A 25,308-nucleotide genomic window follows, 5' to 3' on the forward strand; every position below is an offset into this window, starting at 1 on the left:
GATTTTGTCGTTGGGCGAACATCATGGAGTGTACTTACTTACACAAACCTAGATGGTACAGCCTGCTACACACCTAGGCTCTATGGTACTAATCTTAAGGGACCATTGTTGTATATGCAGCCGGTTGTTGACCAAAACGTTGTTATGTGGCGTATGAGTGTATTATATAAGTGATGTGCATGCACTACTTACTGTATTAATATATCATGTCTGTTATAAAACGCCTCTTCCCCAATTGACTTTTTTAAAAGGTTGATACAAAATATAAACATAGAAGAAAGTTTGGATATTTTCTCCCCACTCCCCATCATCTGGTGCCCCGCATTTTGGAGGCCTCTGCTGTCATGGTAATCAAACATCTTCTGAATGTAGCCATACCAGGTGGGGAGAAGCGGGCGGTCAAAGGTAGGCCACTGGAAATCCTTTCCAAAGTGGAAGACCTTTTGATTTGGCAAATAAACCTCCTAATGATCTGTGTTGATATGTGACGGCTGAAGGTTTGGGTAAATCAGCTCCTGCCCATCTCTGGATGGAAACACACAAAGTATTAGTTACATGCTCAGTCCCCTGTGGTCCACGGACCAGCAGCAGGGCATCTCTAGGAGCTCATTACAAATGTAGAATCTCTGGCCCCATCCCAGACCCACTAAATCAAAATCTGCTTTTTGACTAATCTCAGGAGGTCGTGTGTACATTGAAGTTTATGAAGCATTGCTCTAGACAGGGGTAAGCAAACATTTTTTAAATTCTATTTTTTAATAGAATTATAATATTTAAGGTGTACAACATGATGATTTGGTATACATATACATAGTGAAATGATACTATAGTCAAACTAATTAACATATCACGCCCTCACATGGTTACCTTTTGTTTTGTGACGAGCACCTGAAATCTACTCTTAGCAAATTTCTAGTATTCAGTACAGTGTTATTAACTATAGTCATCATGCTGTACATTTGATAGCTACACTTATTCATCCTACATAACTGCAACTTAAACTTTTTCTGTAAAGAGCCAGATAGTCAATATTTTAGCCTTTGCAGGCCACATGGTCTCTGTCACAACTGTTCAACTCTGCCAAAGACTATAGGAATGGGCCTGGTTGGGTTCCAATAAGACTTTATTTACAAAAACAAGTAGTGGGCCAGATTTGGCCCATAGGCCATAGTTTGCCAACCCCTTCCCTAGACCTCAAGTTTACTGGCCAGAAAGTAGACAGCTTCTTCATCTAACAAATATGATCTTTGCTGTCACTTGAAGGTAGAAGTCTCTTTGTAACACAATATATATTTTCTGGCTTCTTAAAGCTGTATTTATCATGTGGTGCCCCCCCCCCCATACACACTCACACACACACTGTGCTCATGGTGGCCTGGGGGTTCAGTGAAGATTTCCTCCCTCCCTCTCTCCCCTTCCTCCTTCTCTTCCTCCCTTTCCTCCTTCCCTCCCTTTCCTCCTTCTCCCCTCCCTCCCTTTCTTCCTTCCTTCCTTCTTTCTTTCTCTCTCTCTTTCATCACCTCCTTTCGTTTCTTAGCTTCTTAAAAATGGCATTTATTTACCAATAAAACAAAGTCCCCTACCCCTTGCTACCATTATAAAAAGGATAGGAAAAGCTAGTTCATTTCATGGCTTTCAATTCAGCCACATCCGTGATCAAATTCCAGACCTGCTGCTGTGTGACCACACTGATTATTTAATCCCCCTAAGCCTCAGGTTCCTCATCTGCAAAATGGGAACAAATTAATACTTCCCTCATATAAATGCTTAGAACAATGCTTGACACATGAAAAGCACTCAATATATGTTAGCTACCATTAGATCACCATGGAACCTTCGAAAATACTGTACAGGAAGGTATAAAGTTGAGTAGAAAAACAACTTCCCAAAGGATAACGCTGGCAACCTTCAAGGCAATGCCTTCCAGTCTTTTCTCTAGGCATACGTTTTTAGGTTTTACATAGCGGTGACCATTCTTGAGTTATTTTAAATGGATTTTTGCACATGAAAAAGGGCAGGTATCCCACTGGCAGTGGAAGACAGGCCACCCAGAAGAAAAAAATGAATCTTTCTTCCTCTCCCTGGCAGTGATTCCCAGCTTTCTGGGAGTGAAATATCGGTGCCCAAATAGCCGTTCCTGGTGCCCTGGGACCCATCATATCTGAGCAAGGCTGGCCAGAGGTTGTAGCTTCTGTCAAGTCCCAGGGGGTGGACTGGAATCCCGAGGGGTTCTGGAGACCCAAGGGGTGAGAGGACTCAAGGATTGGCCCTGGGAAAATAGACGTGGCTTTAAAACTTCACAGCACCCCTCCTGCCCCACCTCCTTCCTTTGAACTCGGGTGTGTAGGTGGCCCATGCATCTCCTTTCCCACCTCCTAGCTGAGAAGGAGGACGCTAAGTAAAACACATGGGGGGCCACAATAGGGCACCTTGGGCCCAGGTTTCTATAGAAACCAAGTCATTCCTTCACCTTTGAACACATTTCCCTTGTCTCCTGACAAACTCTATCCTTGGAGACGTGGACGGCTCTGACATCTGCCCTCCTACTGGTCCCTCTGGTCAACCAGCAAACACTGCCTGACGGGTGCCTAGTGGGACTAGCCATCAAGGACCGTATGTTAAGACTTTGCAGGCATTATTGCCACTAATCCTCACGTCAACCCCATGGGGTAAGAACTGTCACTCTATTTTCGGATGTGACAGCCCAGCAGAGCGGTTAGCCACACCAGCTCTGTATTCGTTTCCTGGGGCTGCTGTAACTAAGTGCCAGAGACTGGGAGGCTTAAACAACAGAAATTCATTGTCCACAGTTCTGGAGGCCAGAAGTCCAAAATCAAGGTGTCGGCAGAGTTGGTTCCTGCTGAGGGCTGTGAGGGAAGGATCTGTTCCAGACCTCTCTGCTTGGCTTGTGGACGGCTGTCTTCTCCCTGTGTCTCTGCACAGTTTTCCCTCTGTGCGTATCTGTCTCTGTGTCCTAATTTCCCCTTTTTATAAGGACATCAGTCATGTTGGATTAGAGCCCACCCTGATGACCTCACTTCCTCTTGATCACCTCTGTAAAGACCCTGTCTCCAAATAAGGTCACATTCTGCAGTACTAGGGGTTAGGACACCAACATATCTTTTTTGAGGGGGACACAATTCCGCTCATAACAGGCTCTAGAGTCAGAGGGGCCTGGGCTGGCATTCTAGCTCTATTGCTTACTCGCCATTAATCTCGTTAAACCTCAGTCACCTTTTTCAAGTTAGGAAGCTAAGAACATCTCCCTGTGGGTTGCTGTGTGAGGACTAAATGAGGTGTTTGGCATGCCCCATCTTGTAGCCCTCAGTCCACCTAAGTTCCCTGTGGCTGCAGTAAAGTTCCCCGGGGCCGTGCACATAGACTGCTTACCTGATTGAGCACATGCACCTCATTCTCTGCCCCGGGGATTTCTCGGTGCTCTGGGAGCTTGCTCAGCCCACACAGGACAGTCCTTGAGTGCCAAACATTTAACGCCTCCAGGGGCAACCCTCAGGCCCTGAGGGATATGGGTCAGCAGTTAAATACTCCAGCTTCCCCATAATGATAATTCTCAAGTGTATTCTACATGGGTCCCCAGCATGACTGAGCCCCAGCCGCCCACAGTGCTAATTAACGCAGGCTTTATCTGTGTTTCTCCCTTCCCTGACTTATTCTTCCATTTATGCTTCCTGGGGTCATTTCCCAAATAAACTATCTGCACCCAGGTCCTCGCCTCAAGGTCTGCTTTTGAGGTACCCTAACTAAGATAACGAGGAGACTGAGGCTCAGAGAAGTTATGTGGCTTGTGCAAGGGTACATGGGTGGGGAGTGGTGGGCACAGGATTTGAACCATGGCTTCTTTAGCCCAAAGCCCATGGGTCCAATCACGGTATTACCTCATCTCTAGTCCTGAATGCCTGTTATGTACCTGTCTTTTCTCATTCTGTTTGCTCTCTCAGGCTTTTATCCTCTTCTGTACAATCACGGTAAGGAAGCCATTTTATAGAGAGGGAAAATGCCTCATCTTTTTCTCACCAGAGAAACGTAACCCAACCCAGCCCTCCTGCCTTTCTCTTGACCTCCACGCCATATCAGCACTTGGAGTGGTCAGGATGGTTTGTTACACAGCCGCAGTAACCGAGACACCCTCGTGCCCTCGATGCCCCACAGGCATGAAGAAAAAGATAACTTGAATGCATGGCACAAATAAATAATCTTTAATTTCATTAAATAGCTCCCCTTTATGCCAGACAATATGCTGTGGGAAAAGATACAGAAGCATCCAACAGAGAGAGATCTATTCTAACTAGACGAATTCCTTAGCACGAAAGAAATGACTTCGGTTCACATACAAACACAGAGAGATCCTCAGAGTGTGACAAGGAAGGAGTCCATCTTGGATGGGGGTGTGTTTGGGTGTGGCGGCCGTTTTAATCCACGTAACTGTCCATTGCAGGTCTTCTGCGAGTCACAATCACCATGATTCAGTCAAAAAATGTTACTTTTGCTCTATTATATTCTATTTATTTGACATACGGACACGCTACTGTTACTGAAGGTGGGGTCCTGACAGACAGGAGGACACAGTGAAATCTCACTGATGAGAGAGGCAGAGAAAAGGCAGCGGTCAGGGTTGAGGTCCCGGCCCACCGCCTTGATCGCCAAAAGGACACACAGGCACACACGTGTTCACCTGTGAGGGCACACGCACGAGAACATCCACATACGTACCCACATGGGGTCCCCAGGAATAAGCTAACACAAGGACAAACTCAGTTAAGCCAGGGAAGTTTCCTACACTGGAATATTTTTTGTTGCCATTTGGTTTTTCCAAATGGTCTAACCTATTTATCACGTCCACTAAAGAGAAGACAAAGTACTTACACTTTTGGGGAAAGGTATCAGGTTTGAAGAACCCCTGGGAACAGCAGCCCGTTCAGAAGACACCCAGTGGGTGTGCGTTTTGGGCGTGGGGGTCGGGCCTCCCACACACTGGCCAACTTCTTTGAAAATTTCGTCTCGATGGAGGTCGGCGCCCTGAGGGAGGCCCTTCCTCTGGCCTGAGGGTTGAAAGTGCATTTTGGGGCAGGGGTACCAACAAGAGCAAGCACTGCCAATAAGTCTCACAGCAGAGCCCACTCAGCTTGTGACACATGGATGGGGCTTCCAGAAAGTTCTGAGGCCTCACTCATTGAGGGCGGCCATTTTGTGATCAGTAGTCAGCTTCCTCTCAGTTCTGAGAGGATTTGGCGTGGTGTGTGTGTGTCTGTCTGTGTGTGTTGTGTGTGTGTGCACGCAGGTGTGGATGCAATAGGTATGTGACACATTTTTTCTGTCTCAAATTTTCTTCCTTTTTTTTTCACAGGTGAAAGCTGCCTTCCCCGCAGCCCTCAGGTCACCTCCAGCGAGGCAGGAGACACGCGGTCACACTCGGCCCGGGACCTCAGGCTGTGCCACTGCTCCACGGCCGTGCGGTGGGTGTTGAGCATCCGCCGCCAGTGGTTGGATTCGGAGGGGCCCGAGGAGTACTGGCCGATGACGATCCTTCCGATGAAGTCGTTGCTGCTTTTCATGTTGTGGCCGAACACTAGGGAGCCAGAGGGGCGAGTGCAGGCAGGGAGGAGGCAGGAGGGAGGAGGGGTACGGAACAGGGAGGCAGGAACAAGACAGAGGCCGTTAGTCTACGCATTCCTCAACTGCAAACACAGGGTCCTTGCTTTTAGGTCATTGTCTGTTTCTCTGAATGGTGAGAATTCCCTGATTCCCTCACCTCATCCTCCCCGAGTCTCTCTCCTGTCACACTGGGTTTCCTGCTGTCCCTCACCATGCCAGGCACGCTCCCGCCTCCCAGCCTTTGCACTGGCTGTTCCTTCTGCCAGAGAACTGCACTCCCTGCAATATTCACCTAACCACGCTGCCTACAGAGCACAATAGTTGGATAGTTCTAGTGGAACAGTCAGCCATCACTGGGGTCCAGTTGAGTGGTTACACAGGGTTTCTAGTCATGCCACTGTTGACAGCGGGGCTGGATCATTCTTGCTGTGGGGCTGTCTTGTGCATTGCAGGATGGTTAGCAGCACCTCAGGCCTCTACCCACTAGCCGCCAGTGGCACCCCCTTCCCCAGTTGTCACAACCCAAAATGTCTCCAGACATGGCCAAATATCTGGGGGGGCAGTTCATCCTGGATAAGAACCACTAGGTTAAGCTGTGGCCCTGGGGCCAGGCATCCTAGGTGAATCCGAGCTCTGTCATTTGACTAGCTGTGGGACCCTGAGACAAGTGAAGGAATCCCCCTGAGACTCAGTTTCCTCGTGGGTTCAACAGGAATCTTCATAGTACTTTACCTCACAAGTCATTGTGAGGTTTCGATGAGATAATGTGTGTAAAGCTCTCAGCACACAGGACCTACTCTCAATAAGTGCTCACTAATAGACTGCTTTTTTGATCCTAAATTTCTGTCTGTTGACCTTTTATAAAAGAGACCTCCTGTTTCCTCTATTCCAAGCAACTGAGGCAAATTTCCAGAGAGAAACGGCTATGGTGATTTCTTAAACCCCTTGTTGTACTGCCTGTCTTTTGGGAAGGCTTCTTTGTCAATTCCAATGCAAGCTTAATTTGTGTCTTTCAAGCCTAATGAGATGGTTAGCTTGATTTATCTTCCCAGCTGAGTTCCGCCTAATTCTTTATCTGCATGTGGGTAGTCCGGGCATGCCATCTCGCTGAAGGGAAAGCAGGCCATGTCTGTATTATCAACGAAGGACCACAGAATGAGAAATATCACAGATTCACCCAGCGTCAGCCGAGCAAAGGCGGGCTGGATCCCAGGAGGGATGCGGATGATCAAATAAACCAGCTAAGATATGCAGCCAAAAACAGAGCTTGAATGCAAATGAGCCTCTGTTCTCCCCTGTGGGGTTCACATCAAGAATTCCAAATGATAAAAGTGGGGGAAAAGAGAAAAGTGAAAAAACAAAAACCCCATCAACTTTCTACAAACCAAAAAGACACAGGGTGAACTAGGCTAAGTGAAACGCTATGCTGTCTCAGTCAAGAGTGTCCTGTACCTGTCAGCTCTGTGGACAAAAAATGGACCATGTATATTTTTTGTACCCTTGGTCAAGTGCTCAGTATGCATAGGTGGACCTCATTTACATGACAATCCCTTCCAGAAGGGAAAAATTAAGAATGGAATATTTGCTTAATAAAGGAAATTGCTAAGGAGCTCTCTGATGCATTTGAAAAAAATTTTTTTGGAATAGGTAACATTTAGGACTCTTTTGAACCACGTCTAGTGGGCAACGTAAGGTTTGACCTCACCAAATGAGAACAAGTTACCAAGGTCCCCTTCTCTGTGGGCCTCGAATCGAAAGCACGATACTGTTTATGAGACCATTTCAGGCCTCATTTGGTTTTCTTCCTTGGGGGCAAAATGTTCTATCTTCCTCTGCCTCTCCAAAGCTCAAGAATGAAAACGCGGACACATCCTAGTAAATGAGTATAGGTTTTGCTTCCTTGGGAAAAGGGTTTTAAGAAAAGGAATCTCTAACACTCTTATGCACTGTTAGTGAAAGAGAAAGTAGGTTCAACTTTTGGAGGAGGTTCATGGTATCTGCTCAAAAGAAGAATGTCATAACTCGTGATTCAGCAATTCTACTTCCAGGGATTTATCCCATAGAATTATCTGCACAAACAAAGATATACATACAAGGATATTCTCTATAGCAGGGGTTGACAAACTAGAGTTTCTAAGCCAAATCTGGCCTGCCACCTGTTTTTGGTAAATAAAGTTTTATTGGAACCCAGTCAGGCTCATTCATCTGCATAATGGCTACGGCTGCTTTTGCGCTATAGCAGCAGAGCTGAGTAGTTGCAACCGAGACCGTGTGGCCCACAAAGCTGAAAGCATTTACTATCTGGCCCTTTATGGAGTTTACTGATCCCTGCTCCAGAACATTGCTTGTGAGAATGAAAAATGGAAATAACAAATATGTCCATGAGGAAGTATGGCCGAGGCTGTTGCTGCCCTGCCCACCCCCTCAGCCCACCCTGGAGGCTACCGCAGCTTCTGTGGCTACTGTCCTACCACGAACACCCACAGCTCTCTGCCTGGGCCATGCCAGTCTATGCTAACAGTGCGATTTATGGCAGGGGCCTTGGGCCACTCAATAGCAGCTTGACCTCTGAAGGGGCTGGAGACTAGGGACAGCTGCTCGGACAGTCAGCCATGCCTATGTGACTGACTCCCGATCAATATCCGGGACGCTAAGGCTCGAGTGAGCATCCCTGGTGGGCAATACTCCGAGCATGCTGCCACACACACATCATTACTGGGAGAATTAAGTGCCATCCATGTGACTCCAGTGGGAGAGCACAACTGGAAGCTCACGCCTGGGCTCTCCCGGACTCTGCTCTAGGCGCCTTTTCCCTCTGCTGATTTTAGTCTGTATCCTTTCACTGTAATAAACTGTAACCAGGAGTACAACAGCTTTTCTGAGTTCTGTGAGTCCTTCAGAGAATCACTGAACCTGATGGTGGTCTCGGGGACCTCCTGAGCTGCAGGTGCCCACTCATCAAACATCCTGGATTGGCCTTTCCTGTCTTACTTCCCCACTCTCTTGTCATTGTTTCCTGGGATCACCTCCCCAGAAGCCTATTTGCACCTAAGTCACTGTTTTAGGATCAGCTTTGGGAGGCACCCAGACTAAAACTGGAGGGGACTAATTAAATAATTTCTGATGTAACAACACCATGGAAACCAATGTTTCGGTTAAAAATGAGATGGACCTATATATAAAAATGAGACAGACCTATATATACAAAATGGAAAAATCTCCAAGACATATTGCTAGGAGACAAAATCAAGTTGCAAAACAGTATATGTAAACACACTCTCTTTTTGTTTTAAAAAAAATGTTAACATATAGAATAGAAAACAATTTCTGGAAGAATGTTCACCAAACTGTTAAGAGTGGCTCTCTCTAGGGAGGGAAGCAGAGAACTTTCCACTTTCTGTGTTATGTAAGCGTGTACAGTTTGAACTTCTGATAAGCACATGTTATTTTGGAAAGAAAACAAAGGAAAAAAATAAGTCGTCATTAGAGAATCCACGTCTAAATCGCCAGAAGGGGAAGAAGAGTGAAAGGAAGTCTAATAGCCTACGGTCCTTATCCCAATTTGCAAAGTAACTTGGCTTGCTGAGTCATCTGGCCCTTGAAAGGTGGGAGCTCTTCGGTGACTCAGCCTTTCTGACTGGAAGCAGTTGCTGCTCTGGCCATCTGAGTTAACTGGCAGCCCTTCGTATTTGCAAATCAGTTGGTAAAGTTATGGCAATCTCAACAGTCCTTTAAAAACCAAAACATTTTAATGCAAATTATAATAAGCTGAAGCTGAATAGAATGAATAACTTCTATTATAAAAGTTGCCTGGGAGAAGATCAAGATTTGCCAAGACTGTAAATTCTAGGGGTGTGTTGTTGGAGAGAATAGGAATTGACTGGATTCTTCGAGAATCCAGAATGGGGCTCAGAGACAGCAGGCCAGATACCCCTGCCCCCTCCACATTATAGATAAGGAAACCAAGTCACTGGGCTAGCTGGGGATAAAACTCGCAGTATTTGCAGCAAATAAACTGTAAAGGAAGCAAATTCCTCATAACTAGATCCCTACATTCCTCTTCTTTAGAAACAATCACATTTAGAAAATCTGTTGGAAGGTACCCCCAAATATCCCCACCGGCTGTGATGGGGGACTCATTTGATTGCAGTCACTAATATACAGCTGGACAATGTATATACCCAATGCACCCTAGTCATGGGAAGGCAACTTCCTGACAACCTATACAATCCAGAGAGTGACAAAAAGGCACCTGAACAGTCAGAATATATGTCACAACGTCTGTGCCCAAAACCCCTGAAGAGGGCTCCTCACATGTTCTCTTAGAACCTATTTACTCTTCATGGATTTAGACATACGTCGAATAAACTTGGTCATCTGGTTTCCCCACCTGGAGTAATTAAGTTAATTTAGTGGATTGTGACTACTCGACAGATACAAGAACTCAAAAAAGTACAGCAGAACGGCGCCATTGGGTGAAGGGGCAAACAACCCTTTACTCCTCGATGGGGCTGAGGGATGTTCACTGTGTGATCATTTATTTTTATAATTATGACTCTGAATCAGTAAGAAAGCTCAATGTTCTGGTTAACGGGTCAAAGGAGGTATGAAATATTTTCTGTCAAACACAGTTAAAAATTAAAGCCTTTTTTAAAGTTTAAGGGAAAAGCGTTCAGTAAGTGGAAAATTTACGCAAACAAAACCCTTTTCGTGTCCCTCCCCCAATGACTACAGGGTAGAGCAATCGAGGTGCCCGGGAACCTGCTCTGTCCCCTGTCACACTGTGCTCTCTCCCTCAAGCATCCTGATGGCTACAATCTCAGAGGATGGCCCTCTGTGCGGACAGGCGAGTCACTAACACCCAGTTCCGTCCTCACACAGGCCAGGGACACACCCTGCATAGTCCCCTTTCTGGAATTTTAGAATCAACTTGTCTCTAAAGAAGTACCGACGTATCTGTCTGCTTCTGCGGCGCCAATTGCCATGGCAATTCAGGGTGGAGAAACACAACTGGCAAAACCAAAGCATGATGAGAGGCACCCAGCAGGGCTCAAGGACCAGGCTTTGAAGGAGCATGGAGGGTGACACTGCTTGGTTAAGCACCTATGTGTATGGCCAAGGGCTAAGCACATCACATGGCTTAATCCACTTAATCTTCACGTCAACTCTCTAGAGGGGGGTTTCTGACCCTCGGCACTACTGCCATTTTGGGCCAGATCACTCTGTCTTGTGGGGGGCTATTCTGAGCACTGTAGGATGTTTAGCAGCACCTCTGGCCTCTGCCCACTAGATGCCATTAGCAGTCCCCAGTTGTGACAACCCACAGAATCTCCAGACATTGCCAAACGTCCCCCGGGGGGCATAAGCCACCTCCCTCCATTGAGAACCACTGTTCTAAGGCAGCTGCTCTCACTGGCCCATTTTATAGCTGGGGAGACTGAGGCCCAGAGAGGTGCAGGGAGACCACTCATGGCTCCAGTCAAAATCCAGGTACCCCGAGCAGGTCAGGGGCAAGTCAAGGCTTTCACATGTTGATATTTGCTGTAAAAATGAATTTGTTCTTCCCAGCAAGAGCTAAACTCTTTTGGTTGCTAATTTAGTTTGCCAAGGCAGACGGTTCTGGAAGGGAAGCTGGATGACTTAGAGTGTGGGTGTGATAAACACCGCAAATTCAAAGGAAAAAAAGCCTCTCCATCTTTACCAACTGGAGCAGACTCCACAGCTCCCCATTCTGCATGCTTGGTTCACAAGGTGATGCCCCCACATGCAGCTTCGAGCCTGACAGCACAGCGCAGGGGTGCCCCCAGATCACAGCCGGAACCCCACCTCATCACTGTCCCCCAAAATCCACCACCTCTGGGGTGCTGGGCTGAGCTGCTCCCCCGTTTCTGGAAACTGCACTAAGCCAGCAAAACTCATCCTGGGCTGTTTCACAGTCGTCCCTAACTCCTCACCACGGAGGGATCCCCACACCTCACTGGCATGTTCATGAGTTAACGCAACTCTTGGAGGAGCCCCAAAGCAGTCCACACATCCCCGTCTCCTCCCCCCTCTTACCCCCGAGAGGCCAGCTCTAACACCCCAACAAAGGTGGTACCCATTCTCTTTTCAACTTTTGCAAAACTTCCTCAAACTATAGCACTCCCTCTTTTTTCTTCTCTGAAACCTAGAAGCTGTTTCACTTTTTCTTCAAAACAAGCTAAATCACATCCCTTCCTTGGGCCTCAGTTTTCCCATTTATACCATGGGTGGGTATTTGTAGGTTTTAAGGCCCCTTCCAGCTATGACATTTCTTTGGCTCTAAGAAGTTTCATCCATGACTTAAGGGTGATGTTTTTCAAGCTTTCTTGGCTCCTTTTGTGATTGACAGCAGCTGCTCAGACAGAACTTTTTCCTCCATGTTTTTCCTTCCAACAGTCACAATGACAATTGAGATCACAGTATAATAATAATTAAATATCAGCAATACCGAATCTTGAGTTCTGTATACTAGGCACGGAGCAAAGCACTTTATATACATTTTGGACTTAATCCACAGCACAATCCTATTAGAGAAGGTACTATTTATCTCCCCATTTTGCAGAGGGGAATTAAAGGTTCAGAGGGGTTAGGAGGCTGTGTGCCCAAGGTCACACAGCCAGCAGGTGGCACAGCAGAAATTGAAACCACAGCTCAGCATCATTTCTCCTCCCATCTCAAAAAGAAGTGTCACCCATTCCCCCTTCCATTGACTCCTTGTCACTGGAAGTGACAAGGACAAGATTAGGAGTAGAAATATATCATACACGTGTGTGTTTGTAGGGGAGTTGGGTCCTCAAGCTGGCATGTAAGGCAAGAGGTGCCAAGAGTCAGAAGGGCCCTCAAAACAGTGTCATGTTGGAGACCTTCACACCATCTCTCTAGGGGTCAGCAGGGTCAAGTTTGCTTCCAACGTCTGAAGGAATGGCTGCTTCTTCAGGTGAGCAGCAGACAAGGAAGCTGTCTTATGTTTAGGGACTATTGATATGAAAAACATAATAACAGCCCCTAACACTTCTATAGTCATGCCAGCGCTTGTTCTATGGACTTTCGATGCAGTAAATTACTTAATCCACACAACCACCCTATTTTCAAGATAAGTACTGTTATTATCTTCTTGGGTCTAGAGGTCACACTGGCATCGTGGCCTGCCTTCCTGAGGATGGACCTGGAAAGAGCCGTGAGCAGGCCAGGAAACAGGCTCAGGTCATTTGGGTGGGAAATCCTGGGATCCCAGCACTCAGAGGTGACCTAGAAACGAAGACGTGGGCTCCAGGTGGGCACAACTGCTTGACTGTCTGGACTCCCTGCCATCAGACCCCACACCCCATTTAAAGCCCGGGGCCCAGGGTAGACGCCCCTTTTGCCCAGGTCTACAGGCAATACAGGCTTAGAGTGAATTGCTGAATTCCTTTCATGCAGTGGTTCCTGGCTGGGGCCAACGTTGCCCCCAAATCTGGCAATGTCAGGAGACATTTGGATTCTCACAACTGGGGGTGCGGGTTGCTACTGGCATCTAGTAAGTCGAGGCCAGGGATTCTTCTAACATTATACAATGCACAGGCCAGCCCCACAGCAAAGAATTATCTGGTCCAAAATGTCAACGAGTGTCGAGGCTGAGAAATGCTGCCTAAAGGGAAAAGGATATGTTTTGGGGTTTCCTTTCATTAATACTTAATCCACCACCACCACCACCACCACCACCACCAACAACGGAAAGCCATTGACACGTGAGAGGCTACGCAGATCTAGAGGGAAAAAGACCTGAGAGACTTGAGGAGGGAGGGAGGGAGAGAAGACACCTCAACAGAGCTAGAGAGAGTTTGAAGCTCGACATAGAAGAAATTCCAGAGCAAACTCAGGGTGAGAGAAAATCAGGGAGGGAAGGAAGGGGCCTCTGAGAAACGCTGCCGTGGCTTACAAATTAGATTTCTTTCTCCTTCCTCAAGACAGAGAAGTCAAGATTGAAATTTCTTTTAAAATTCCTTTGGACCACAGCTAGACCCCTTCTTTACGCCTGTGTGGAAACTGAGCCACGTGGAGCCTGCGTTTATGAAGGCGACATATGGGTTGAAGCATCACTTTCAGATCTGTTTGTGAGTCACACCGTCTAGAAGGAAGCCTTTAAAAGTGTGACTGTAATGTAATGTGCTTGTTTTTACATGAACAATCAAAATTTACACATCTAAGTGAGGATTATCTTTGTACATTTGTTTCAGAGAGGCTGGCATGGCTTGGGGGAAATGTTCACAGAACGGTTTTCAGAGCTAGTTACAAGACACCTGTCATAGCTTTAGGGGGATAATTAATGAAATCTTCCCCTCTCCATCTTCTAAAATAATTGAGAAAATAAAGAAGAACTATCACAAACATGTGAATCACTTGGAAGGCTTTTAAAAATGCCAGTGCACTTGGGGGGCTGGCCCTGTGGCCTGGTGGTTAAGTTTGGCATGCTCCGCTTCAGCAGCCCAGGTTCGTGGGTTTGATTCTGGGCACAGACCTACACCACTCGTCAGCCATGCTGTGGTGGCGACCCGCATACAAAATAGAGGGAGATTGGCACAGATGTTAGCTCAGGGACAATCTTCCTCAAGCAAAAAGAGGAAGATTGGCAACAGATGTTAGCTCAGGGCGAGTCTTCCTCAGGAAAAAAGGGTAGGTTCCAGAGAAAGGAGGAGGGCTGGGAGACCTTTAACTCCTTAAACCCATCCAGCAGAAGACCGTGGACCCCTAGATGCAAACTCACCATGTTCCCAACCAGATAAGTCAATTCTTCCCTGGGGGGAGTGAATAAAGGATAAAAGAGAATAAATAAAATAATAAAATGAATAAAAGAGAAGCCAGAGGTGTTACTTTCAGGCAAGGGTAGACAAACTTTGTCCATCAAGGGTCTGATGGTGAATATTTTAGGCCTCAAGGGCCACCTACAGTCTCTGTCGCATCTACTCCACCATTGTAGCAGAAAGCAGCCACAGACAACATGTAAATGAATGGGCACGACGGTGTGACATAATAAAAACCATATATTCGGTCTGTGCCCCCACTTCCTGACACAGAGCTTCTAAAACCCTCGTAATTTCCTGAGTGATAGGCATGATAGGAGCATCTTTTGTTACCATATTTGGTCTCAGTGCCTGGTTCATGACACAAGAGCTTCTAAGACGCTGGAATCTTCAGAGAGATAAGAGTGTCTTGTTGTATGCTAATGAGATGACTGGTGGCTGGGGGCTCCAGATGGTTTCAGGATGGGGGCTAGGTGCCAGAAAGACCAAGGCATGATTAGAGGGTTGGAACTTTCAGTCCCCACCCCACTTCCACAACCTCCACAGAGGAGAGGGCCAGGAGATTGACTTCATCACCAATGGCCAATGATTCCATCAATTATGCCTACGTAACGATTTTCTGTAGGTATGTATGTTACACTTCAACAAAAAGTCAACTTGAAAAAACAAACAAATGGGACTAATGTTTGCAACTGACCCTGAAACGCATGAAAAAAAATATGAGTTGAGAGATAAATAGAGGGATGGATAGATGTGTGATAAAGCCAAGAGCAAAATGTTCATTGTAGAATCTAGGCGGTTGGAATATGGGTGTTGACTGAACAATTCTTTCAATATTTTTAAAAAGTTTCTTAATAAAATGTTGCGGTTAAAAAAAAAATCAAACACACAAACAGCTCGCTGTCCTACGTTACAGTCTTTCCTTGCTTCTTTATACCACAGAAATATCAATTTCCAGGTCTGTGTGACACTTCAGTTCACAGGCTGGTCACAGGGCTGTTGGGTCCTAGAGCAGGAAGGGAACTTGATGAACCATCGGGGACACGGGAGTGAAAAGACAGGAGGACCTGGAGAGATGGCGAGGAGCTCCCAGTGGGTCCCGCCAGGTTATCCCAATGACCACAATACCCAGACCACACATGGCCAGAAACACTGTCCTGGGCCTGAGCTGAAGGGTCTAGCACGCTGATGTTTTGTCTGATCACAACACCACACAAAAGGTTCAAGTCTACTTTGGACCAGTGAGCACACCGGAGCCTGCTCAGAACATGCCCCTGCCTGAATGCCTTCCTCCTTCCACACGAAAAGCACCTAAAAGATGATCCACACCATGAGTTATCAGAGAAATGCAAATTAAAATCACATCCACTTGGTTCATCTAAAAAAAAAATTTCCCCTCGGTTTTCTTTACTGGAGTATTATTTATATAGAATAAAATCCATCCATTTTAAGTATACAGTTGGATGAATTTTAATCATTGTATACAAATGTGTAACCATGACCACAATCAAGATATAGAATAATTCTTTCTTCCCAAAAAAGTTCCCACTTGTCCCTTCTCCCTCCATCCCCTCCCAGACACAAGCAGGCCCTACTCCCAGGCCATCACTGATCTGCTGATTTCTGTCACTATAATTTTTGTGTGTGTGTGTGAGGAAGATTAGCCCTGAGCTAACATCCGATGCCAATCCTTCTCTTTTTGCTGAGGAAGATCAGCCCTGGGCCAACATCTGTGCCCATCTTCCACCACTTTATATGGGACGCCGCCACAGCATGGCCTGACAAGCGGTGCATCGGCGTGAGCCCAGGATCTGAACCTGCAAACCCTCGGGCTGCCGAAGCAGAGTGAGCACACCTGCAGAGTGAGCACACCTAACCGCTACACCACTGGGCCAGCCCCATGTCACTATAATTTTGCCTGTACTAGAATTTCATAAAAATGGAATCATACAGTATATAGTCATTGGCATTCACTTAGCATAATGTTTTTGAGATTCATCCATGTGTGTGTATATTAATATCTCATTCTTTTTCATTGCTGGGTGGTATTCTAATGTATGGATGTATCACAATTTGTTTATCCATGCATAAGTTGATGGACATTTGGGTTGTTGTTATTACAAATAACTCTGCTAGGAACATGTGTATACATGATTTTTTGTGGACGTATGTTTTCATTTCTCTTGGATAAATACCTAGGAGTGGAATTGCTGGTTTGTATGGTAAATATATATTTAACTTTATAAGGCGATGGCATAGTGGTTTCCAAAGTGGTTACAGCATCTTGCATTCCCACCAGAAATGTACAAGAACTCCAGCTGCTTCACGTCCTTGTCAACACTGGTATTTTCAGTCTCTTAAACTTAGCAGTTCTAGTGGGTACGCAGTGGATCTTATTGTGGTTTTACTTTGCATTTCTAATGACTAACGGGGCAGAGCATCTTTTCATGTGCTTCTTTGCCATCTGTGTATCTTCATGTCACGTGTGTCTCTTCAAATCTTTTGCCCACTTTTTATTGAGTCACGGATTGTCTGTCTTGTTATTGAGTTACAAGAACTCTTTACATATTCTGGACACAGGCTCTTTGTTGGATATGTTTTGCAAAAACACACCTCTCAGGGTGTGCCTTGCTCTTTTCTTTACTTAACTATGTCTTTCAAAGAGCAAAAGTTTTAAATCTTGATGAAGTTCATTTATCACTTTTTCACTCATTTCATTTAAAAATAAAGTAATTGCAAACACTAGGTTTTCGAAGCCAGCAACCAATGTGAAGCTGTCTTGCTTATGCCAACTAAGAAATGAAAGACGAATCAGAGGCAGATCTGGGGAGGGGGTCCATGGCTGCCTGTGATTGTTTTTCTGTACTTTTCCGTATATTTGAATTATTATATAATACATAATTAAAAATAAGAATGCTTTTTACAGGTAAAAAAGAATGATAAAAAATATCACTTCATAGTTGCTCAGCACTTAATAATTTCCAAGCCTGCTTATTTCATCCTTACAAGAATCCTCTTGCAAGGGGCAGGAGTTGGAGCCTGCCTGGGTCACAGAGGGACTAAAATATTTGCCCAAGTCACCGAAACCCATGTTTCAATTGCATGCTTCAAGAAGACACAAAAGAGTAAAAGTTGCACTTTTTCTTTTTTTTTTTTTTTTGGATTGTAAATTTTGACGTTAGGTATCAAAATGGACAAACATATATGCTTTGACCAAGCAATCCCACTGCTGGGTTTTCAGCTCATGGTACATTTGGATATATGAGCCGAGAGACATGTACGGATGCTCACTCCAATAATGCTTCTAACTGCAAAAAGCTGGAATCGACCCCAATGTTACCAGCAGGGCACTAATTAAATGCATTGTTCTTCAACTCATTGACTTAATGGAATATCATGCAGCCATTAGAACTAATTAGGGGGCTCTACAGTCCACGTCAGCCACACCAATCTCCTTGCTGTTTCCCCCACGTAAAGGCCTTTTTGCACTGGCTGGTCCTTTGGCTGGAACGCTCTTCCCACAAACTTCCACACAGCCCATCCCTGATCCCCTTCACGTCTTGGCCCAAGTGTCACCTCTCCATGAGGCCTTCCCAGGCCACCTTTTAAAAAATTGCAACCCACACCCCATCCCTCGCTGTCCTCTTTCTCTGCTTCTGTTTTCTCCCGAGAACTGGACATCATCTCTCCACGGCATAATTCAGTTACTGTTTTGTTTCCTGCCTGGCTCCCCCCATTCAAGGATTCGCCTGATGAAACTGGGCTTTTTGTCTAATTTGTTCACCAATGTATGCACGCTGCCTGGCTCCTAAGAGTTGCTCAACGAATATTTGTATATGCTAATATGGAAAAATGTCCAAGGCATATTATGTGAAAAGAGAAAGTTGCAGAAAGTGTATATATCTTGGATGCTAACAACAGAGAATGGAGATATATACATATAGACACGCACGCGCACATACCACATATACACATACATACACGTCCACGCACATATACATAAGTGTGTATAATCGTGGAGAGAAGGCTACAATAAATTAGTAAGAGTAGTTACCTCTAATTAGGGGGGGATTAGGGGTTTTTACTTTCTCTTCTACCGTCTCCTGTATGGTTGTATTATACACACACATATGTACGCGTATATGTATGTGTGTACATATATGTTTTATAATAACAATATTAAAAAGCCATCAGTACTCCTTTTCCCATGTAACCCCTTCACGTCACCACATGCAGGTGGCACGCACCCACAACCACGAGGTGGGGGAGGAGGAGAGACCTGATTTAAAAATACTCCACCCATCTTCTCAAGAGGGCTCTGCACCCCGTCTTGCGCTGGGCCTGGCTACAGTCCACCTGCCCAGTCCACACCACCTGGTTTGCAGAGCAAGACGCTTCCGTCTGCCCAAGTTTCTGTGGGCGGAAACAGGGGAAGCTATCTGAAAGATCTGCACAGCTGAGCACGAATTCAAGCAACAGGCTCTACGCCTGAATTCTTCACACTCAGGCAGCTAAAGAGAAACCACTGGAATGATGAGGGGTTAAAATGCTTTAACGAGAAGAAACAAGCCTCGAACAGGCACAAAACAGGAGCTGACTGGCTCCGAGCCCATGCCAGCCTGCCCTTCACGGCTCCTGCCAGAGGTCACCACCCCACCCCATAAACCCCAGGAGACCGGCAGATCCGCTGCTAGAGCTCAGGGTGCCTCAGCCTCAGCACCACTGACATTCTCCGTTGTGAGGGGCTGTCTGTGTGCCGGAGGATGTTTAGCAGCATCCCTGGCCTCTACCCACTAACTGCTCTTCTGTGTTAACAAGTGCCCCTGGGGCTTGCCAGCCAAAAGGTATCTGGTGAACTTGCCAGAGTTCACCGCAAGGGCTGCTCTTGTCAGGCTGAATTCCCCCAGCCTGGAATTTGGTGGTGTGGGACCCCCCATGTTGACGCTGACCATGAACTCAGGCAACGGGGAGGCAGTGGCCAGCCTGGCTCTTTTATTTACCTGCTTGGGTACCCGTGGCAGAGACGGCTGCTGGGTCACCAAAGCCTTTTCTTCCTGGACAAGCAGCTGCACTACATTTCCCAGCCTCCCCCGCAGGGACGTGTGGCCAATAGAGTCTGCGAGAAAGTGGAAGTGATGTGCCTAACTTCCAGGCCCGCCCCATAAAAGCTTCCTGTGCAATCTTCAACTCTCTCTCCCATCTACCAGCTGGAGAGGAAACCCTCCAAGGCCTGAGGAGATGGCAGAGCCACAAGATGGAAGGGGCCTGGGTTGCTGAATCAGCACATGGAAGGTCACTCATGAAAAGATCCACACAGGACCAGTGTGCAAGCAAGAAGTAAGCTTCTGTTGTGTTAAACCACAAAACTTGGGTGGCTGATCTATTACAGCAGCTAGCCTTACCTTAACTAATACAGTGACTGTTAGCAAGTCACTGGAGCTCTCTGACCCTCAGTTTCCTCCTCTGTACAATGTGGACAATACTAGTACCTGCCTCATTTGGTTGCTGTGAGGTTCAACTGAGATAATGCTTGGGACAGTGCCTGGAACACATAAGTCTTAATAAAGCTTGGCTGTTGTTATTAGTGGCAAGAAGAGGTCCCACTGAACTCCTGTCCCCCAAGGTAGGAGCCCTTCTCATTATCCCTTTTGTGACTTCTGTTCCAAGTCACAATCAATAACCTGGAAAAGAATGATCCTAGGTCCTCAAATGCCTTAGGGACACATTGGGTTTTAGGGATACCTTCTTATAAGGAATCTGGGGACCCTCATTTTATCATACAGTTGCCAGGCATCTCGTACATGTCCTGGCCCCTTCTTATTAAAGAGGCCACCGAGAGGCCAAGGTGACCCTGAACAGGGATGGACGGGGACCCCACCCGTGAGTCATCCACAGGCTGACTCTCTTCTGTTTTCCAGCCCCTGATAAAATTCAGCAGAATAAAATCTGAAAGCAGATGCGTAATGGGAACTTTGGCACCAAGCCAGTGGACACTCTTCCCGGGCCTGCTCGTAACTCAGGATCCTAAAGGGGTGGCGAAGAGTTAAGCCCCAAAGACCCTCCCCGCCGGCCAGTGTGGGGATCTGCTCCTGAAGACAGAGCCGAGCCCCTTCGCACACCCTGCTTATTTTTCACCGACCCGTTTGCTTCGTTTTGCCTGGTAAATAATGCCCTTGCCTAAGGCCGTCTCTAGAAACGACTGTCGTTACAAGCCAACCACATTCTGTCCTGCTTTAATGCGGGGGTGGGGGTTAGGCAGAAACCCAGGGAAGCAGTTTTCATGTCAATTTACAAACAGGGAAAGATAGAAAGTTACACCCACTGAGCATCTGCCATGTGCTAAGTGTCCCTGCACGTGCGTCATCTCCCCCTCCCTCGTGAAGGCAGAAGCCACCTCTGTCTTGTTCACTTCTGTTTCCCCAGTGCCTAACAGCCGTAAGCACACAGTAGGTGTCCAATAAATACTTACCATCTAAGCTTACCACGGCCCCTACTTATCACTCTAACCTCATTGCATCGTTCATTCCCCTCATTAACTATGCTCTGACCACTTTGGCCTCTTCTTGAACAAAACAAGCTCATTCTTGCCCCAGGGCCTTTGCACTTGCCATTTGCTCTGCCTAGAGTGTCCTTCTCCATCTTTGCGCAGCTGGCCCTTTCTCAGGGTATATTACCCAGTTTAAAGTAATGCTCCCTGCCCTCTCTGTTGCCTTATTCTATTATTCTTTAGGTGTTTATTTCTTGTTTGTCTCACCCCAACTAGAATGCCAGCATCGTGAAAGGATGAATTATTTCTGTCTTTCTGCTATTCCTCCAGCAACTAGTGCAGCACCTCAACATAGTAGGGAGTTGATAAGTATTTGAGGCTGTGGAACCCAGTGATTGAAGGCCCAGATTCTGGATCCAGACGACCAGCCAGTTTGAATCCTGGCTCTAGGACCGTGGGCAAGCTACTTACCCTACGGCTGCCTCAGTTTCCTCATTCATAAAATGATAATGATTCCTGCGTCATAGTGTTGCTATGAGGATTAAATGAGTTAATTTATGTGAAACAGCTGGAGCAGTGCCTGGCATGTAGCAAGCGCCGTACAGTCACGCACCGCGTAACGGCATTTCCATCAATGATGGACCACATGTACCAACGGTCCCATAAGCTTAGCACCAAATAGCCAAATAGATGGTACGTAGTGGGCTATGCCATCCAGGTGTGTGTAAGTCACTCTATGATATTCACACAATGACAAAATCACCTAAGGACGCATTTCTCAGAACGTATCCCTGTTGTTAAGCGACGCATGATTGTATATGTGTTTGCTGTTGTTGTCGTTAAAAACTGAATGAACAGGGTGGGGGAGGGGGAATTGAAAGGTGGTCAAAAGGCGCAAACTTCCAGTTATAAAATAAGTAAGTACTAGGGATGTGATGTACAACACGATGACTGTAGTTAACACTGCTGTGTGATCTACAGGAAGGTTCTAAGAGTTCTCATCACAAGGAGAAAATTTTTTCTTTTCTTTTATTGTTTCTATATGACACGATGGATGTTAACTAAACATACTGTGGTCCCCATTTCACAATATATGTAAATCAAACCATCATGCTGTACACCTTAAACTTACACAGTGATGTATGTCAATTATTTCTCAACAAAACTAGAAACAAAAAGAAATTAAAAAAAAAAAAAACCAGTTTAAAAAAAAAGAAGAAAAACCCCAAGGCAGATTTTATATATGTCTGAAAGATGGAGAACAGAGGCTCAAAGAAATTAAGAGGTCCTGATACAGCAACCAAGCTCTGGGAATGTGGTTTTCTGATTTCTAAGCCAAAGGTATTTTCACTACAGCAAAAGGTTGCTCGAAATGTAGGGAGACGGGTGACATTACAGCTCGTGCTCTGCAGGCCCTGGCTTTTACAGGTTAAGACTTCTCCCGCTGACTGGCAGCTCTGGGTTGGTGAAGTTGGACAGGGCGAACGACAGAAGGGATGTCTGGAAAGGACATTCTTGGTTTCTGATTTTATTCCTCGCACAGCCGTCATCTTGAACCCACACAGGTGCAGGGCTTGGCGGCTGAGCCCGACTATTGCCAGCAGGGAGGCACAGGGCAAGGCTGACGTGGCCTCCGCTGGCTCCCTTTCCCACTTCGTCCAGCTCGGGCCAGCAGGGACACGTGTGGCTGGATAATCCCCTGGCCCCCTGACGCTCTCCCCAGTGGGGGTTTGCCTGGAATGAGGCTCCATCCAAAGGCACCACAATCATTAAACAGCCATGCAAAGGGAATAACAATCTCCAGGAGCCCTGGCAGCTGGCCCAGGCTTCAAAGGCTGCCATTGGAACCCAAAACGAATGTTTAAGATCCAGCCAAGTTTTACCGCCTGGGTGGACTTTGGCAGCCTCAAGGAGCTCCCTGGAGGAGAGGCTGAGGTGGGGGTGACGCCGCGGGCTCTGGGCTCTGCCAGGAGAGCCACAGGGTGACAGATCTCCACTTTCATCTCCTGACCGCTTGGCTGGAGTTCTGCCTCTGCCCACACCCAGATTCAATGCCACAATCCACAGAGCCCTCGCTATGTGCCAGCACTGTCCTGAGCATGTTACATACATCATTTCCTTTTGTCCCCACAACACTCTGAGAGGTGGCGACTGAGATATACAGACAAGTAAAAGGAGTTAAGTAACTTGCCAAGATAGGGAACGGTCCTTTACATCTAATCCACCAGCACGTTCTGTGGACTCTGCCTCCAATATTATATTCCACTGAGTTACTTCTCTGAGACCCTTCTGCCATCTCCCTGGCCCAAACCACCATCACCTCTCCCCTGGACCAGCACCATCGCCTCCCAGATGGTCTCCTGCGTCCCCTCCTGCTCCCCTATAACCTATTCTCCACTCAACAACTGGAATGATATTTAAAAACATTACCCAGATCATATCACGTTCTTGGTCAAAACTTTCCAAAGGCTTCTGAGCACACTTGGAAAAAAATACAAGCTTCTTATCCTACAGCCTCTACTTGATCTGCCCTCTGCTAATTCTCTAAGCTCACATTGCCTTCCCTGCCCTGAATATATTAGGGTAACGTGGGAGATCAGGGGAAGGGTCTTCTTGCTACTCAAAGTGTGGTCCTCAGACCAGCACCGATATCACCAAAAGCTTATAAGAAATATAGGTGCTGGGGCCAGTCCCGTGGCTTAGCGGTTGAGTGTGCGCGCTCCTCTACTGGCGTCCTGGGTTCGGATCCCAGGTGTGCACCGACACACCTCTTCTCTGGCCACGCTGAGGCCGCGTCCCACATACAGCAACTAGAAGGATGTGCAACTGTGACATACAACTATCTACTGGGGCTTTGGGGAAGAAAAAGGAGGAGGATTGGCAATAGATGTTAGCTCAGAGCCGGTCTTCCTCAGCAAAAAGAGGATTAGCATGGATGTTAGCTCAGGGCTGATCTTCCTCACACACACACACACACACAAAAAAGAAAAAGAAATGCAGGTGCTCAGGTCTCATCCCAGACTTACTGACTCAGAATCTGCAGTTTAACCAGATCCGCAGGTGATTCACATGCATGTCAGAGTGTGCTGGTTAAGAGTGAGGAAGGCTTCGGAATCAAACAGCTTGAGTTGGAAGCTCGGCTCAACCACTCCCAGCTGGAGGACTTTGCACAAGTGACTAGTTACCTCCTGTGTAGTGAAGAATTCATCTTACCCAAGAGAGGTCTGGTCCTTGCCCTGGGCCCCCGGGAGGTGATCTCCAGGCCTCTGGAAGGTTCTGCAGGAGTGCCTTTGTTTGCCTGGGGGCTCTGGCCATGGGCCTGTCTACCAACATGATTTATGAGGGCAGCTTTAGGGCCCCGCAGTATCAGTTCAGACCTCTGGAGAAACCAATGACTAAGGTATGTGCTCACCTCCAGGAGGCGCTGGAGACTGAAGGTCAGCCACTGGACAGGGTGTGACTGAGCCCCAATAAAAACTCTGGACACCAAAGGCTTGGCTTTGGGGCTGGCAATACTCTAGGCATACTGTCACACTTAGCAACCAGGAGGAGATAACACCATCCATGACTCCATGGGGAGAAGATGACTCGAAGCCCCCCATCTGGACCCCTTCTGGACTCTGCCCTGTGCGTCTCTTTCCTTGGCTGATTTTAGCTTGTATCCTTGAGGGTATTATGCTAAGCGAAATAAGTCAGACACAGAACGACAGATACTGTATGATTTCACTTATATGTGGAAGATAAACAAACACATAGATATGGAGAACAGATTAGTGGTCACCAGAGGGGAAGGGGGTGGGGGGAGGGTGACGAGGGTAAAGGGGCACGTGTGTATGGTGATAGATGAAAACTAGACTATCAGTGGTGAGCACAACGCAGTCTACACAGAAACTGAAATATAATAATGTACACCTGAAATTTACACAATGTAATAAGCCAATATGACCTCAATAAAATAATTTTTTACAAAACTGTAGTCATAAGTAGCATTTTCCTGAGTTCTGTGAGTCATTCTAGTGAATTATTAAACCTGGGGGTGGTCACTAGGAGCCTGAATTTGTAGCCAACTGGTCTGAAGTGAGGGTGGTCCTGGGGACCCCTGAACTTGTGGCTGGTTTCTAGAATGAGGCCAGTCTTGTGGGGACTGTTCTCTCAGACTTTGCAGTTGGCTAAACTCATTGCACTTCCCTTCTCTGAGCTTCAGTTCCCCCAACTGCAAAGCAGCCATAAAATAGATCATACCTTATGTGTTTGTTGAAAGATTAAACGAGATAATGAACACACAAGAGGTTCACGATAAATATAAGTACTACTGTCCCCACTGTTCAGACAAGGAAACTGAGGCTCAGAGAGGTAAAGCGATTTGCCCATAGTCACACAGAGTCTGAAGCCAGGTCTGGCTGACTT

At 46.6% G+C, this 25,308-nt stretch overlaps 1 protein-coding gene across 18 annotated transcripts in view; it reads right to left on the reverse strand.

The window, feature by feature from the left end:
- Nucleotides 1-4,194: 4,194 nt before the first annotated feature.
- The window catches only part of SYT17 (synaptotagmin 17), a 78,406-nt gene continuing 57,292 nt past the window's right edge, over nt 4,195-25,308 (reverse strand). For all 18 annotated transcript variants that reach the window (XM_087417032.1, XM_087417031.1, XM_087417030.1 and 15 more), the window contains one exon: nt 4,195-5,587. In XM_087417032.1, coding sequence (XP_087273158.1) covers nt 5,391-5,587 — 197 coding nt within the window. In that variant the 3' untranslated portion in view covers nt 4,195-5,390. The remainder of the gene's footprint in view (nt 5,588-25,308) is intronic.

Source organism: Ceratotherium simum, chromosome 26 (assembly GCF_057802395.1).
Source record: "Ceratotherium simum simum isolate JZ-2026a chromosome 26, ASM5780239v1, whole genome shotgun sequence".
In the NCBI taxonomy this organism is placed as follows: Eukaryota; Metazoa; Chordata; class Mammalia; order Perissodactyla; family Rhinocerotidae; genus Ceratotherium; species Ceratotherium simum.